This window comes from Brachyistius frenatus, unplaced genomic scaffold (assembly GCF_029030835.1).
Source record: "Brachyistius frenatus isolate BFR_SWC_R1_liver_20210118 unplaced genomic scaffold, ASM2903083v1 Contig_5, whole genome shotgun sequence".
In the NCBI taxonomy this organism is placed as follows: domain Eukaryota; kingdom Metazoa; phylum Chordata; class Actinopteri; family Embiotocidae; genus Brachyistius; species Brachyistius frenatus.
Genome location: NW_027210604.1, coordinates 31,853 through 46,658, shown reverse-complemented (window position 1 = coordinate 46,658; position 14,806 = coordinate 31,853). Strand labels below are relative to the sequence as shown.

Here is a 14,806-nt window from a genome sequence, read left to right as displayed (position 1 = left end):
CTCACCTCGCCGTCTGTATTCCTTCAAATGACTTACGCGCTTCACCTGTATTAACACTCCTCTTAAACTGAAGCTTTCCACCGAGATAAAAACCTCCCGCGATCGAGCTGAATGCAGAGATTGTTTTGTTGAGAGAGCGATCCATCACGCAACTTGCGTTTTTTTAAGCTTTAAATGTTCCATATGCTATCATACCTGCACACAACACTGTGTATGTGTGTGTGTATGTGTGTGTGCATGTTTGTGTGGTGCCCAGTGAACCATAACTTTCCTTTCTGGCGCATTAATCCATCACAGGAAAACAATATGCATAAAGAAGTGGAACCTGACTGCAGAATTTCATAGCTGCATAATGGTTGTTGTTGTTTTTTTTTACCTCCTATTTTTTGCCTTTTTTTTTTCATTTAACTTTTCTATTCTTCTGTACAAGTTTTCACAATACTCTTTAATACTTAACCGTAATACTAAAGCAGCATAAAGTGCACACGGCGCGTAAAACTCACACAGCTGCAGAGAGGCTCTCACACAGCAGCATGTAATTGTTTCCGACCATTAACCTCTGTAGGTTAAAGGGACATTAGCAAAGAACATTATATCATTCTTGTAATTGTGCAACACAAAGTTTGACAAGTCATCAAGCTGTCTAGTTAGTGAGCTCCCACCGAACCGCAAATAAAAAAGGGAAAGTGTCACTGAAGGTGAGGATCTAATTTTCTTAACAGGAGAATACGGACGTTAATTAATCAACATCAGGCCACAGAGCTCCTGCTGCACACAGGCTGTTTCTGTTGTTTGGGTTTTTGTTTTTTTAAAGGACACAGAGGGAAGGCATCCAGAAATACACAATGATTACATCGCTAATGATTACTCGAGAAGTCTGGACAAAGTTACAAGGTGACGTTGAGTTTAATGTTTAAAAGTTCCGGTAATGGACCGAATAACAGAAACTCCTCAGTGTTTATCGTGAAATCGTAATCAATGACAAAAAAGGAGGCCCCGTCGTAAAGGTTTCAAAGAGGCAAAGACATCGAACAGCATAAACGTGTACGTGTCTTTTGGAAATTGGCAGAAGACGTTTTGACAATTTTGTGTAAACAACAAAAATAGCCGAGAACGTGGGAGTTTTTAAAAAGAGCAAACTCCCGTCTGGTCATGAGACGGTAGAGAAGCTCCAGACAAAAGCTAATATGTGTATTCAACTCAATATCAGGGCAAAGCGTGAAATGGACACGCCCGTCCGCAACAGCTTAAGCGTGAGATAGCTACGCTTTGGGCTGTCCAGGCGTGAGAGTTACACGTTTTTTTTTTTTCTGTAGTGGACTAGCGTGTGTACTGCACGTTCTGTCGGTGTGAAACTTCCACGCACGTAAATGCCCGGTTAACGGAGGGTCGCGCCGTGACTGTTTCGAAATTGACATCTGATACCTGGTTGGTGGATTATGAACGTTACGCTTTGATCCAAAGGCAACTGGACTTCTTTTAGTTCCTTGCAAAACCTTTGGCCTCTCACCCAAAAGGCTTCTTCAGTTCTGACGGACTTGAGGGGAGTTGCAGGTTCTTAGCTTCTCGTGGGGTCGTTAACACTTTCAGAGTCCTCAGTTTATCCCAAGACGACCAAACACGAGCTTCAGTGGCTGTGATTAAAAACGAGATCGGCCTGCCGCTGCACTCTCTCTCTCTCTCTCTCTCTCTCTCTGTGTGTACACCGTGGACGTGCATGTGTGCGTCTTTATTAAATGCTTTTATGATCTCGAATTAATAAAAACCACCTGCGGATGCATCTGTTTCCGCAGAGGATTTGGCTCAGGCCTTCAGATGACAAACTGCGTCGCACCCAAATTATGTGGCACTTAGATCGGAGCCGAAGGCAGCACAACAAACAAACAAAAACAAGAAACACAATGATGAAAACAATCATGTAGAAAGCATCCCTCAGGTGAAGACTCCTTTCATTTTATTTACCGTTTCATAATTGTCAGTCGGAATTCGCACCGCATCGAATTACAGCTTCCAGATATCGTCGGTTGAGATGTGTTTAAATGAATGTAGCTGTCTCGCTGTTTCAAGGTTTCACTCGGAGATGATCGGGGAAGCCTGTCGGAGCACCAGACCGATCACGGCTCCAGCTTTACACGCTTTTTGAACGCCAGCTAGACTCATAAAATGCTCGAGATGAAGGTGGAAAAGATTTCCCCGCCCGGCTCTTAAAGACAAGGCCGCCGCTTCGCCGAACGACTCTTTTACTTTGTTTCCGTCCCGCATGACCTCTGGTTACAATTGCAAAGAGAAATAATGATATTTTAAAAAGTGCCCGAAAGTACCGGTTGCAGAGGCCTGTCAAAAGCCGAGGATTACCCAAAGAGGCAGGACCATCTTTAAATGGTTTTTGGCATTTCAAGTGATGACACCTCGCTGGGCACAAGTGTTTTGTGCGAACCGTCACCGTGAAAGCGTGCGGCTTCAGATTGTGCCTCGTTGTCTGGTCGATGATGGATTCCGTCTCGACTGAGGCTTTTTTGTTGTTGTTGTTTGTTGCTTTTTTTTCTCCATGATAGACGGAGAAGCATTGACACATGGATTCAAGACGCACTGGAACAAACAACAGCACAAAACACTTTAATCCAAAATTGGCTTGTCATGGGATTTATGAGTTTCAGAAAGACAATAAAGCTGTTGTCTATTCTGGACTTAAACGATGGAGAGACAATAAAAACACTTCTTCTTCTTCTTTTTTTTTTCCTTTCTCTCTGCAGGTGGAGTCTCCGCTGGCCGTGGACGCAGTGTTGGGAGAGGCGGCGTTCTCGGTCACAGATGACAAGGTTTCCATCACGGAGCTGCGTGTTCACGCCATTTCGGGCTTGACCCTGTCACTGCAGCCCAGCCCCGGCAACAGCCACACCATGGTCGCCAAGGCAACCGGCCTGCAGACACTCACTGCTCTCAAACAGGTACCATGGGGACTTGTGACTGTTCAGCTCGTCAGTGCACCTGTAATTATTTATCAACTGTTTCGTATCGGGGGTTAAAAAAGCGCTCAGTAACAAGTCAGCGTGCGTTACAACCAACCTCATTAAAATCCCCAAACACGTCCCAACGTTTTGGCACTCGTGAACAAAAAATTCCAGGAAGAAACGTCGAGATTGTTCCTGAAATATTTACGGCGCATTTTCAATCTGCGACTGTAGTTGGATAAAAAAAATAAAAAAATGCAGTTTGCACCGCAACGCTTGCTACATATTCATGAAAGCTGTGTGTGCGCTGAAGGTAAAATGACCAGCGGTCTACCTGAGGTAAATAACAAGCGTTAGCAGCTAATGCTACTTCCAAATCACAGCGGCCCCACGGCCTCCCAGTGAAGCCGTAAGTGGAAATGCCAACATGTTGTTAAAAATATATCTATATCTAATTTAGATGGATGACATGATGCTAGAAAGAGGTAAACACAGAATGCTCTGCTCCCTTTCAATGAAATATTCATCCATATTGGCAACGAGCGAAAAAGTTACCCGGTGGACGGTTACATGTTTATTATTCTGGTTGTTTACAACAATTTCAGGTCCCGTTCGGATTCGGGGCTATTTATTTTGTATTTGTTTTATTGTTGTTCAAAACCAACACACCTTTAAGCAGGACAACATATCAAATCCTTTCAAATCTCCTTTGGATCAATATTCACTTGCAACGGAATTAAATTACAATCGCACTTTGTCACGCTGGTATTGTTTGGCTTTGGATCGTAGGATATTCAATTTAATTTAATTCAATTCAACTCAATTCAATTTGATTTCCATAGCGCCAAATCCTAACAGGTTATTAAAGTCGTTGCGACAGAACTGTACAACGTGATACAGAGGAACCGAACGAGCCGACGTTTTGTAGGTAAGAACCAGTCTATCTATTTAGAGACATAAAACCACATCAAAAGCAGCAGCTCTGTGGGTGCGTGGCTCCTTACGTCCTACAAACACGTCGTAGTCCGTGTTCCTCTTTAATTCTGTCTCCAGAGGTGGTCACGTTCAACTTGATTTGCAAAATCCGTTCGCTGGCTCGTCTTGTGTATCGACAGGCAGGCGCTGGTTTCACTTTTTCAGCAGTAAAATCATTTCCATTTTAAGTCTGTTAAGCTCGAGACAGCGTTGTTAGTAAGGCCACCAGATAAAGGCAACTGCAGCGGACTAAGAAGTATCCTTGGAGCTGTTTTATTACAAACTCCATATTAGCCAAGCCTGGCAAACCTCTCCTGATACGTCCAAATACATTTTCCCGAAATGGATTTTATAGCTCAAGTGAGAAGCGAGAAGACGTCTGAGTGTGTGGCGGGTGGGTGGAGGTGGTGGTGGTGGTGGGGGGGGGCTCTTTCTTTGCCACTGTCTCTTCACACAGGAGGAAGGATCTCTGCAAAGAATTAATTGGCAGCCCTGCATCACCTCGGGAGGAATGTGTGTATGTGTGCGTGTCTGACTTCCTCTCCATGCTTTTGCCCTTTCATTGGCCTGCAAGTTGCTAAAAATGCAACGACAACCGCATCAGCGAGAGAGAGAGAGAGAGAGAGAGAGAGCATTAAATTCCAATTTTTCTTGCTTTCCGCTTCTTGGCCACCTTGAAATTTAATTATTGTAATGTATTGTCCTAAGTGCTCTCCAAGGCCGGGCCATAAAAGGCAGCCAATTCCTCTGCAGGCAAAACTCTCCGAGGACTACTGGAGCTATTTCAAGCCATTTGATTCTGTTTCACAGGAAAACTTTCTAAATGTCCTCTATTACTCTAGAAATGAATGAAACACATAAACTATGGATGGGGAGAGTTGGACAATCAAGGTCTCTTTGCATTATTCTCTTTTCTGCATGACAAAGTTCTTTCAGTCCTTTTAGAGCCGGGAGGCTGCGGCAGTTTGGTGGTTTATTGTCAACCGTTTCTGTTGCTCACTGTTGCTGCTCAAAAGAGCAACTCGACGAAGTAGTTATGAAGCTGAATAGAACATCTGCATCCCGAGTTGGAGCGAATATGTCTGAATAATATTTACACTGCTCATGCATATTTTATAAATCAAGCTGTTTATGTTGACGTCCACATGTACTCCTTGACGCCACGAAGCGCAAAATCAGGAGAGTGGTGCAATCGAAGATTGGGAAAGTTCCCCCCCCCGTAATGCACATTACTTTATAGAAATGTACAGACTGGATTGATTCATGAAAGCAGATATGACATATTTAATGTGTAATTTAATCGCCCGTCTCCGCGGCTTTCCTCCCGTGCCGTCATGCTAAGAGGAGGTTTGCCTCTAGGTAGAAAAGGCGGGATGTGGTCTTCGACTAAAGCTGAACCAAAGGGATTTTTTTTTTTCTTCTGAGGAAATTGGTTGCGCATCTGCGTCTAAGTACTGATAACCGTTGGACCGTTTTTTAAGAAACAAAATGTCTCCGTCTTTGTCGGCTGTCCCTAATGGTTGGTTGCTGATGTTTAGAAGGGAGCTGTGTGCAAAAGTAGGGGTGCGGGGGCGGGGGGGGGAGGGGGGAACTGTCAAACGCAGCCTTGATTATACGGGACACCGGGGTTGTGGTTTACTCGCCGGCAGATGAATGTTGTCAGGTTACAAACCGTGTTGGAACGGAGGCGAGTTTTTTTTTTTTTTTATCTGGTTCTTCTCCCTGTAGGGGAGCACAGACAGTGAAGAGTGAAGGAAAAAAATACCCCCCCCCCAAAAAAAAAAAAAAAACAAATGCGAAGATCACTCGGGGCAAACGCACGGGGAAAAAAAAAAGTGGACTCGTCACTCGTGCGCCTTATCAGTGCCGGAGCGTTCAGGACGACGCGGCCTTTCCGCCTCCTTCTGCCCTCCGTGGTTGAAAAGCAGCTCGCCCGTGTGCACATCAGAGGCGGGCCCGTCCCGTGCGCACGTCGAGGCTCGTACCGAGCGCCGGGGTACTGCGGATGTTCCCCGTACGCTCTGGAGATTTAGGGATTGGAGCAAGTCCGGGACTTCAAAGGCTCAGTTGAGAACAGTTATTCAAATCGCGGTCAATGCCATGAAAGAATAGGATCTGCAGCATTGAAATATTCTTTTGCAGCGTTATACGGCAGTTTTCACAGGTTTTTGACACTTCTTTGTTGACGCTAACGCAGCATGTTGTTTACCACGCGGCCTGAAAGCTGCTCGCTGTAACTTTTCTCCTACCGGGGGTAAGGAATTGTATTACGCATCACCGTCTGCACTTTTCCGTCACTCCATTGGTCAGTTTACTGGCCGTCATTTGTCTTTCATCTCGGATCAACTAGACACAATTATAAGCCCCGAAAATAATAGATGTACCATCACTGCTAGTACAGTGTGTGGCTTAGAATTGAGACCACGCGTCTTTTTTCCCCGATGTAAATGTTTATTGCTTTCATTTACCTGACAGAGAAGACAACAAGAAAATGTGCTATTCCGGTGAAATACTAATAATATTATCAATATTGAGATCAGTCAAGAAAATCTTGTAAATTTCAGATCAGTCGTATCAATGAAAATGGAATAAAACACTGAAGACTTCAAATGTTTCGTAACTACAGACTTCAGAGGATTTATCATCATTGAGGAACCTGACGGAGAAGATGACGTCGCATTTAAACAGCAGAGAAATCATTGCGATGTCTCGCAGATTTCCCCGCAGGCGTGCGCGGTCCTGCGAGATGCATGATATTCTCAGCGGGCGGGCAGAACTCTGCAGGATACCCGTCACGATACCTAAATATCAACTGTGGACGGCAAAAAGGGGAACCAATCACCGAACATAAAAACAATCATCTTCAGTCTCCCGTTGTGTCTTTATTAACCTTTGAACCAGTCGTTGTCTGAGCGTCGTCATCTTGCTGGTGTCTCTCGCTCTGGGTTTACTTTTCTGCCGGTTTCTTGCTGCTCTTCATCGCGAGGTGTAACGCTGCGTTGCTATTGGTTGAGGGAGATTGCTATTTTATTACAATTACCTGTGCGGCCTCTGTTAGTGACAGATATCTAAATAATGTAGCGATCAGGAGAGTTCATGCAGTCTTTGGTTTTCAAGTCATCAAAGTTATTTCGTTTGAACTTTGCCAACTGAACTGTATTTCTCTGTTTTTGTCTGACAGGAGGCGAGTTTATCTCTCTGGATGCTCTTTAGTGACAACACAGCCGCCACTCTGACTTACTTTGATCCCAAAGACTACAACCTGAACGCCTCCACGCTGGATGACAAAGTGGTGTCGGTGTCCCAGGAGCCTCAGCTGCGCTGGCCGGTGGTGGTGGCGGAAGGGGAGGGATCTGGCGAGGTGGTGCGCGTGGAGATGACCATCTGTGAGGCCTGCCAGAAGACCAAACGCAAAAGCGTCATCGCATCCGCCGCGGTTCACGTCAAGGTCCGCTTCGGCCCGGAGGAAGACTCGGAGGAAGAGGTGACCACGGAGGGCGAGATCGAGCTGGCGCCCGTCACCAGGCGTCCCGTCGTCGATCCGAACGTCAACGGAAGGATTTACGAGACGTCTAACGAGCAGCCCGCCAGCGTTCCCATCGACTACACCAATTTCCCCACGATAAGCAACCAAGAGCGTCCGACTGAGAGCGACGAAGAGGAGGAGGACGACGACTTCATGCATTCACCTCGCAACATGACCGACCTTGAAATTGGCATGTACGCCCTGCTGGGAGTCTTCTGTCTGGCCATCTTGGTCTTCCTCATCAACTGCATCGTCTTTGTGCTCAAATACCGCCACAAGCGCATCCCGCCGGAGGGTCAGGCCAACATGGACCACTCCCACCACTGGGTGTTCCTGGGAAACGGCCAGCCGCTGAGGGCCCAGTGCGACCTGTCGCCGCAGCAGGTGGAGAGTCCCAGCAACGCGCTGGAGGGCGTGCAGACCTGCTGCCACGGGGACCACCACAGCAGCGGCAGCTCCCAGACCAGCGTCCAGAGCCAGGTGCACGGGCGGGGCGACGGCAGCTCCGGAGGCTCGACGAAGGAGAACGGCGAGGAGGCCAGCTCACCCACCTCCAAGCGCAAGCGGGTCAAGTTCACCACCTTCACCACCCTCCCCACGGAGGACCTGCCCTATAACTCCATCCCCATAGCAGATGAAGAGGACATTCAGTGGGTTTGCCAGGATATGGGCTTTCAAGATCCAGAAGAACTGCACGACTACATGCGCAGAATAAAAGAAATAGCCTGAGATAAGAGGTGAAGCGGCGCTCTCGGCTTTCTAAAGAAAATTTAAAAAAAAAAAAACGTTCCTTTCTATTTTTCTCTTTTTCACCTGAGTGAAAAGATCGTTTTTCACAGACTGAAAGGCCAACTGTTGTTTTGATTAGGGTTTGTTCCATTTAGTTTGCACAGTGCTGTGATCTCATACACACTCACACGGAGGAGATATTTTCGAGGAAGCCAAAGACTTGACCGGAGGATCTCAGTCAAAGGAGACGTCTGTAAATCTCGGCTTCGGCGAACGCGTGTCGTCGGGAAGCCGAGCCAATCGGGCCGATGTGAGCGAGCCGCTCCGGCCGCTCTCGTACTTTTCAGGATGTGATTCTAGAGAACGCCTGACAACGGACAGGAGCTCGGAGGAGGGACGGGTACTGGTTGTGGCTCGGTGGGACTCCGCAGTACTGTACCTATTCCAAACAAAGAGGCCTTTGATGAACAAAAAACTGTCAAAGACTCTCCTAAAAAGCTACGTTTAAGAAAATTAATGATCTTTTTTTGGTTTTTGTTTTGTTTTTGCCAAAGTAGGGGAAAAAAAGCGTTCTTTTAAATGGCGAAACCTTCTTCATCGTTGTTCTTGGTGCAGCACACTCATGATTTGTACTCATGTTCATTCCTTACATTTTTCTACATTTCATAGGTTAGTCGACAAAGCAGTGCCCTACTACTAGTCCTCATGGTCCTGAACAAATCGTATTGCCTTATCAAAAGAAAAGAAAAGAAAAGAAACGGTCACAGTTCACCTTGTTTTTTCGAGACGGCGTCGCACGAGAGCGACGACGCAAACGACCCCGCGACCGTTCTCGAAGGTGGAAATAGCAACGGAGCTCGTGAGGATCTCTGACAAGTCTTTGCATGGACGAGTGGATCTTGAGGCACGATCAGCAACTCTTTTCTTTTTTTTCTTCTTTTTCTTTTTGCGTGTTTTTCTTTTTTTTTTTCAAATTTGTAAATGTTTATATTGTAATTATATAACCATTCATACACGCGACTAAACTAAATGTGTTATCATGCATCACACGCATGCCGTGTCCAGGCCCCGCATACATGCAGACATTCCTCTCTCCAGTATATGTGTATATACCGCGTCGAGGTCGGGAGTCGCTTCGACGAGCCGCTCACTCCGAGGCGGAGGAAAGTAGTGGGAAGCTGGTTGAAGCCTTGAACATTTTATAGTCTTGTGGTGGGTAGCAAAAGGTCCCTCTCCCCTCCTCCTCCCTCCCCCTTCCACACCCACCCCGCCCTCCTCGGTAATGTCACGGCAGAACTGGTGACTTGTTGAACGTGATCTGCTATGCATCAGAACTGTATTAGATCTAAACTTCTTCTCTTTTTTTTTTGTTGGATGATTTATTTCCCCCTCCCCGTAGTTTGGCCGGCCTCCAAGCCTTTGATGGAATAAAAAGCGTACGCTGTACCAGTTGGAAAACATTCTCACTGAGCACAAGACCCTCTAAACTCTGCTGGAAATGTCATCGACCCCCTTTTTCAGAAGGTTACCCGAATATATTATTGATTTTGCTGCATCATTTAAATCATGGCCATCCCGCGCTGACACGCTGTTTTCAAACACACCGTATTATGTACGTCGTCCCTATGTTGTTTATTGTTTCCGGTAAAAAAAAAAAAAAAAAAAAGGACAAAAATCTAGAGGGCACAAATGAACAATGTGAACAGGGAGGGGAAAAAGACAAAAAGAAATAAATGTTGCAGGAGTTGTTGGCGACGGTGCGATGGCGTGGTTGTGAGAACATGCAAACGAACCTCCGGATGCCGATTGGCTTCAGCGACGGAAATCAGAGCGGTTGAAAAAAAAAAAAAAAATCAACGCAGCCGGTGTTGAAGTGTAAATTGCTGTCTTTTAAATGTTTACTGACACGGTTTTCAGCACTAGAGCAGAAAAAAAAAATAAAAAAATGAATAAAATAAAATAAAAAATATCCAGAGGGTTTTGAAAGAGCATAAAATATTTTGTGCGAGATTTTTTTTTTTTTTTTAACCAAAAACATTTGCGAGGCAGCCAGACACGCGTAGTAAACCGAGAGCGAGATGACAGCAGAGCTAAATAGTGTTTTTAATTGAAGTTGCCCTATTAGCGTAGCATTTGCTTTTCCTTTTTTTTTTGTCCTAGAGTGGATAACTAAAGATGAAGGTTGATGTTCCAGCTCTGATCTCACATGAAACAAGTTCTTTTCAGGACTAATGACACAAACATGAGCTCAAAAAAATATGATTTTCCATTTACTTTCTTTTAATTCTGCACCGTGCCTCTGAGCGCTTGGAGTTTGTTTTTTGTCTTTTATGTTTTAACTGACTGGCCGACTTCGGCGATTCCACGAGCAAACAGACGTCACTCGTGGTGATAACGGGTTTGAGCTCACGATGTGTTTTCCGTTGCTTCTCAACTCGAACCCTTTCAGCAGAAACCCAATCCAGATTTACTCTCTCTGTGGCAGCTTCGAATTACACTAAAAATATGGATTTAAAGAAGTATTTTATACACGGCTTCATATTCCCTCTGACTAATCAGTTGAATATAATCTGAAGATGGAAATTATGTACAACAAAAATCCTGGATTGGGACTTTTAAGGATTTGGTTTTACTGCATGTCCTCTCTCCATGTTCCTCCTTGTTAAAAAAAAATCGAATAACGTCCTGATTCTCGTGTTTAATTATGTTCCAACGGCGGAAGAGAAGACGTGAGGTTATGTTCTTTTGGCGGTCGAAGCCGCGTCCATCCTTCAGCCGCGGCGTCGTCACGAGAAATAACAGTAGCAGCAAGAGTTTCAGTTTTAAACTTCAGACGATCGGTCTCTCAGGATGAATGTAGAAATCTTTACTAAAAACCTGGCTGTTTTCTGTGTTTGGTGTTAACGTGGTCAGCCCGAAATCTGGTGACATTACTACAACAGATTAAGTATCTAATAGCAGCTTTACGCACTGTTTTTAATGTCATTTTTTAGTTTTAGCTTTTTAGTTTTAGTTTTTTTGCTGATTTACTCACAAAAGTATGTAAATATGTTGCACCTTACATGATACATCTGAAAAATATGTTATTTTTAAATCATTTTTACATCCTACATCCCCCCTTTATATCCCTTTTTTTTTCTTCTTCTTCTTCTTCTTTTTTTGTAACGCTGCTTTGGTAACATGAAAACTATTGCTCAATTTGTATTTTTTCTTCAAGCTGCTAATAGAAACTTGGTCTTCTTACAACATGTAAATGAAGATCTTGAATTGTATCCCCACCCCCACCCATGGTGAACTGTGCACGACGTGCACGGCCTGGCTGGCTGTGCCAAGTAACCACCACACTGACTATAATATTGTAATGTACAGAGCACTGTTAAATTTCCTGTATTCTCTTGGAAACAAACCCTTGTATTTTCCCGTTATATGTAAAGTACTAAAGAAAAATGCAATACACACAACGACAAAGTGTCATTTTTACTTCACTCGTTTGCAAGAATGAGAATTTCCCAGTCGGGTTTTTGTGTGTGTTTTGTCACGGTGTCGACTGGATGTCGGCGTGAATTATATCTTCAGCCTGCAGCAGCTTCATATATGAAGGAAACACTCTGACCTTGAAGGATTTTGGCTCGTTGAGCACTTAATATCGCACAAGAGGATTGGTATAAAAATCACGTTTGATTTATGCGCTATGTGAAACTAATGGCTTTGTACATTTTGCAGAAATTGATGATTTGTTTATATCTTGTTTTAACTTCCACTAATTCACTCATAGAATTTTTTATTTTTTTATTTTTTACAAAAAACGGGAGGACGCTTTCATACGAGTTTTTTTTCGTTTGTTGTTTATTTCACGTACCCTCGTGTCTGACGTGTTCCTGCCGGGGTTGATCACCTCCTGGCTTGAGTCCGACTTGTGTTTGAAGTCGGTGTATCACTGCTTTTCCCCCCTCGCTGTGCCGAGTGCACAGAGGGCCCTCCCAGTGCGAAAAGATCCTGCAGAGAGGTGGGAACACAGACCTACTGTTATGCACTTCTACTCAATCCAGCAGCTCCCATCAACAAAATCCAATACTTGGAGGTGTTGACTCGAAGTCGGGTTTTTATTTTCTGTTTTAGTTCGCTGCACTTGGGCAGCAGAGATCAAAGCCTTTTGAACTCGGGGAAGACGCACAGGTCGTTAGAGGGGAGTAAGCACGGAGACAGATGCTGACATCTGATTGCTGGAAGCAAAGACTCAGTTTATACACTAGAAAAACACCAAAGACGTGAAGGATCTTTCAGGCCACAGTTCACTCATATCTGGGTTGTTACCAAAATGTAGTCGGCTGCTTCCTGCTGTCGACCAGATTTTTAGCTCGTTCGATGTGTTTTCTTTAACTCCGTGGGCGCGATTGCATATATATGTATATCAAATTATAAAATGAATTCATGAGCTTTGGAGGAGGTGCTCGTTTGCATCCTAAATAAAATAAAATTTAAAAAACATGAAATCTTCACGAGGGATCAAATTTGAACATCTTCAAAAGATGAGGACTTTTAGTCTTTAAGTTTATATTGATCTGATGCACAAAATACAAATATTGAATGTCTTATCAGGGATATAGGAAATTATGAAATGACACCTACTTACAGATTCATCAGTATAATAAGAATGAGACCGCTTGCAAAGCATACAGTCGTAGATATAGAGTAAATATAACCCGGTCTGAGAGGTACTGCCATGTTGTATATACTTTCATGTATTGAAGATGCCGAGGGGGAGTCTGGCCTCACATTAGCTCCTGTCAGCAGCTCCCATAAGCTTCCTCCATACAGTGCAGGACACTATGTTCAACTGCTGCTTCTTGGAGCAGCTGATTTTTTTTTTTCAATAATATGTATATATAAAAAGGAACAGCGAGAACTGCTCCAACTTTCCACAATCACAGCTCACGCACCTTCAACATGTAAAGGTCACGATGCAGCTTTTAAACCCTGAATAGCACCAGAGTTACTCAAACAGAACTAATTTAACAGTCACCAGAAGGTTCATATGGGATTTTTATTTTCATGTCAACCGTAACATTTCTGGTTTTGGTCCTTTTCACTGTGACATTAAAACAAATGGGGTTAAAGTGAATCACGACATCTCACGGCACTTAAGACAGGAACCCAACGGCTTAGCAATTCCCACATGAGCGACAGCGGGAAGAAAAAAAAACTCCCTTTTAACAGGAAGAAAACCTCTGACACAGGAAGATGGGTTGTTTATTTTAATAAACAATGTATTTGTGACTGATTTGAAACCAAACAGGCCTGAGAACCACAGATACAGTCGGGAATTGGGGAAATTATCGACAGATGGTATGATGCATTTGTGGTTTGGCTATTTTTCGTGGGAATTATTGACAAAAAAAGACAAATATAATATTTCTAGTCTCGTGTGGAGTCAGTACAGTACAGCTCCCTCTGAAAAAGACTATAATACATTTCGTACATGCTTCGATATGCAAGTGTTTAATACAGCGTTATCTGTGGTTTCTTTAACTGTCTGAAAGGCCAAACCACAAAACCGGCCCCTGTGTTTGGCTAAATGCTATTATATGAAAAAAAAAAAAATCCATGTCATTTAATTCTCTACTGGTAACCTCCGAATTAAATACTGTATTTGAGGCTCAGATAAAGTGTAATAGCACCGTGTCTCACCTTTCTTGAAGACATTATTTTTCTGATGTCGCTTGTCGGTGGTGTTACAGGAGCTGAGTAGATTGTGCACAGAGGTAATTTGTTTCAATGTGGGGTGCAAGGTTGACTCAGAGTGAATCAATCTGCGGGTCCTGAGTGACAATACCGTCTATTTATACCTTATTCCCGACTCCCGACATCAAATCTCTGCATGATGCAGCGCTCTAATTGGATTATAATATGTATGTTCTTTACGGTTTCACCCATTCAAATGCTGGAGCCTAAAGAGAGAGAGCGAGAGAGAGAGAAAAAAAGCTGGTGATGCAGTTTATATTTCTGTTCCCGTTTTCTGTTTATTTCATTTCTTTCCCTTCGGATAACAGCCCAGTCAGAGACACTGTGATCTCATGTCAAGATATTTCCAGAGCGGCTACAATGAAGCCCGACAGCAGAAATATCTTTAACTATACAGAACATCAGTGGTAAATGTCAGATTTTGGTGTCAGTCCCTCCAAATCAAAGAGCGAGGCTTCTTTCTAGACTTGGAAATTTTTCACAGAGGCTCAGCAGCCGTACGGGGGAGAGATCCATCAAGAGGAGAGCCGGAGATAACAGCTCGGCTCTGACAGCTGCCTCCATAGACCAGAATGCAACGCTGAGACGAGACGTGTTGCATTTTCTTTTCTTTTTTTTGTGGGGGGCTGCAACTCTTTATGTGGCTGGTAAAACCTCTTGTTCGAACTGCGGCGTTCACATTTCTCTCCTCATATATATATATATATACATATATATAAAAATGTCCTCGTAAGTTCAAGCTGCTTTTCTTGAGAGATAAAGTAAGTCACCACTTACCTGAAATACAAGTAGAAGTTGGAGAGCCCCAAAAACAAAAATGTACGTTTCAGACCTTCTTCAACTTCTTGAGTTCAATAAAGATCACGAGATTCTTTAGTGCATT

General features: G+C 43.9%; 1 protein-coding gene across 2 annotated transcripts in view; it reads left to right on the top strand.

Annotated features, from left to right (window-relative positions):
* The window catches only part of tmem132e (transmembrane protein 132E), a 323,618-nt gene extending 311,982 nt beyond the window's left edge, over positions 1-11,636 (top strand). For both annotated transcript variants that reach the window (XM_069716079.1, XM_069716071.1), the window contains exons 8-9: positions 2,754-2,948; positions 7,108-11,636. In XM_069716079.1, coding sequence (XP_069572180.1) covers positions 2,754-2,948; positions 7,108-8,181 — 1,269 coding nt within the window. In that variant the 3' untranslated portion in view covers positions 8,182-11,636. The remainder of the gene's footprint in view (positions 1-2,753; positions 2,949-7,107) is intronic.
* The last annotated feature ends 3,170 nt before the right edge of the window (positions 11,637-14,806 follow it).